The sequence below is a fragment of the Fulmarus glacialis genome, unplaced genomic scaffold (assembly GCF_000690835.1).
Source record: "Fulmarus glacialis isolate BGI_N327 unplaced genomic scaffold, ASM69083v1 scaffold20663, whole genome shotgun sequence".
In the NCBI taxonomy this organism is placed as follows: Eukaryota; Metazoa; Chordata; class Aves; order Procellariiformes; family Procellariidae; genus Fulmarus; species Fulmarus glacialis.
The window spans coordinates 5,683-7,870 of NW_009201253.1; the positions used below are offsets into that span (position 1 = coordinate 5,683).

A 2,188-nucleotide genomic window follows, 5' to 3' on the forward strand; every position below is an offset into this window, starting at 1 on the left:
CTGACGGCATCTCCCTGCTCATGGCCAGGCCCCAGCGTCCCGGTAAAGGGCTTCACGCCCCTCTCTGTGCCAGCGGTGCCGGTTGCTGTGGTTCTTGCATCCTTAATTTTGCCTAAGGCAGTGGGCCTGCTGCCTCTGCTTGTCCCGAGGATCTGGAGGGGCTGTCCCTTTCCCGGGCAGCCATATCTCCCTGAGGTGATGCTGGCTTTCCCTGCTTGTTACAAACGGCCCCACATCTCGTGGCAGGCTCCGGTGGGCCTTCAAGTGGCTGTTACACCATGGGGCTCGGCGCGGTGTGAAATGCTCTCCCTCCCCCAAGCACTGTTCTTGCTCCCTGCGGTCTGAGACGGTGTTTTCATCGGTGGCAGGCCCAGAGGGAGAGCCCAGGAGAGCCATCCCTCTACGCGATCAACACGGTGCAGGTCAACGGCCAGGAGAAGTACCTTATAGTAAGTGAGGGAGAGGAGGGAATCGCTGCTGTGTCTGGCTCGCAGCAGGGCTGGGCTGTGTCCCCCCGTGTTGCTGCAGCACCGTCGCAGCACCCCTGGGCTGGGCTGTGGCTGCGGTCATGCCAGCACAGTCTGTGTGCCGGTGTGAGAAACAGCCGACCTCCTCGAGACGGTGCTGTGCCACGTGTCCTTCCCCCTCCTGCTCCAGCTGTATGAGGTCAGCACCGACACGAAGTTCGTGAAGCCGTCGGATGCAGCCTGCGATGTCGCCTGCTTCATCTATGACCTAAGCGACCCCAGATCCTTCAGCTACTGTGCCAGTATTTATAAGGTAGCTGGCAGGGGCCCGGTGGGACTTCAGCCTTTGCATGGCAGCCCCACATCTCCCAGGGGTTGGTCGCTTATCCCTGGACCTTCTCCCTGTCTCTGCAGCAACACTACATGGACAGCCAGATCCCCTGTGTCTTCGTGGCCTCCAAGACAGACCTGCCAGAAGCAAGTCAGCAGCCCGCGCTCTCCCCTGCCGAGTTCTGCTACAAGCACTGCCTCCCACCACCCTTCCTCTTCTCCTGCCACAGCCAAGGCCCGCCCGGCACCACCATCTACACCAAGCTGGCCACCGCTGCCACCTTCCCGTTAGTATCCTTCCTGCAGAGGGGGTCTCGACTGGGAACAGAGCTTGGGGAGGGGAGCTGTGTCCGCACCCTGCCTCTGCTGCATTGCTTTTGGTTTGGTTCTCTCTACTTCTTGGTGTCATCTGCTCATACAAGTAATTGAAACGAAAGGGCCACTTCTTCCCCTGCTCGGAGAGGATGGAGGCTCTCTTCTGCCTTGTGTGTCTCTGGCAGATTTATTAGATAGATCCTGCCACAGGAGTTTTTATTTTTGAAACTAAGATAAAAAATGCTGAAGGGGAATAGCCAGCCTAGTTTGCCAAGGCCCACAGAGGGGCAGCTATTTTCTCCTGATGAGGTGGATCAGACTGAAAAAGAGGTCAGTGAAGCGAGACCTCTGTTTGCACAGCCTCCCTTTGGGAAGGAACCGCACCTGAACGGGGCTGGGTAACGGGGTAGGGTGGCAGCCAGGCCGGTCACGGGCAGCGAGGGGAGATCTGGGAAGGAGAACATGTCTGCGTGTGGCATCGCTCCGCTCGAGGGGCAGGGAGGGGGCTGAAACCTGAGTGTCGGTGCAGTGCTGGAGGCAGAGCCCTCCCGGGGAGAACGTGTGGGTGCGTTGGAAGACAGCATGGGATTACTAGTGAGTGGTTTTCCCTCTAGCTTCTTTTCAATAAACAACTTTATTTTTAGAGCTGACGCTTTTTTTTTCCCCCTCTGCAGTATTAAAATTTAAATATTCTTAATATATCTTAGGGTATGTGGTATAAATAAATAACGGTGTAATGGAGGGCCAGGGATTGGCTGTTCTCCCCCAGTTTAGTGGAGAATGAATAATGGATATGTCTTTCGTCCTCGGAGAGGAGCATGTTGATGCAGGACAGCACGTGTTTAGGAAGGGAATGTGTGCGCTCGGGCAGGACTGGGCCCCTTCCCTCGCTGCCCTTAGGTCAGTGTCACCGGCTGTTAGGCCTGTGCCTCCGCCTGCATCCCCTTCTGGGTCTCTGTGCACTTGGAGTTGTAAAAGCAGCTTGACCTAGAAAGGAACGTACATACCTCTTTGCTCGTACTAATTATTTAGGTGTTGGTGTGCTATTTCCAGACCATGGGAGGGTAAAGCCACAT

General features: G+C 56.3%; 1 protein-coding gene across 1 annotated transcript in view; it reads left to right on the forward strand.

Moving 5' to 3' along the window:
• RHOT2 (ras homolog family member T2) overlaps nucleotides 1–1,108 on the forward strand; it is a gene marked incomplete at its 3' end in the record, with an annotated part of 6,589 nt that extends 5,481 nt beyond the window's left edge. Inside the window, exons 11-13 of the mRNA XM_009573887.1 lie at nucleotides 369–449; nucleotides 658–780; nucleotides 882–1,108. Of these exons, the coding sequence (XP_009572182.1) occupies nucleotides 369–449; nucleotides 658–780; nucleotides 882–1,108 (431 nt within the window). The remainder of the gene's footprint in view (nucleotides 1–368; nucleotides 450–657; nucleotides 781–881) is intronic.
• Nucleotides 1,109–2,188: the final 1,080 nt, after the last annotated feature.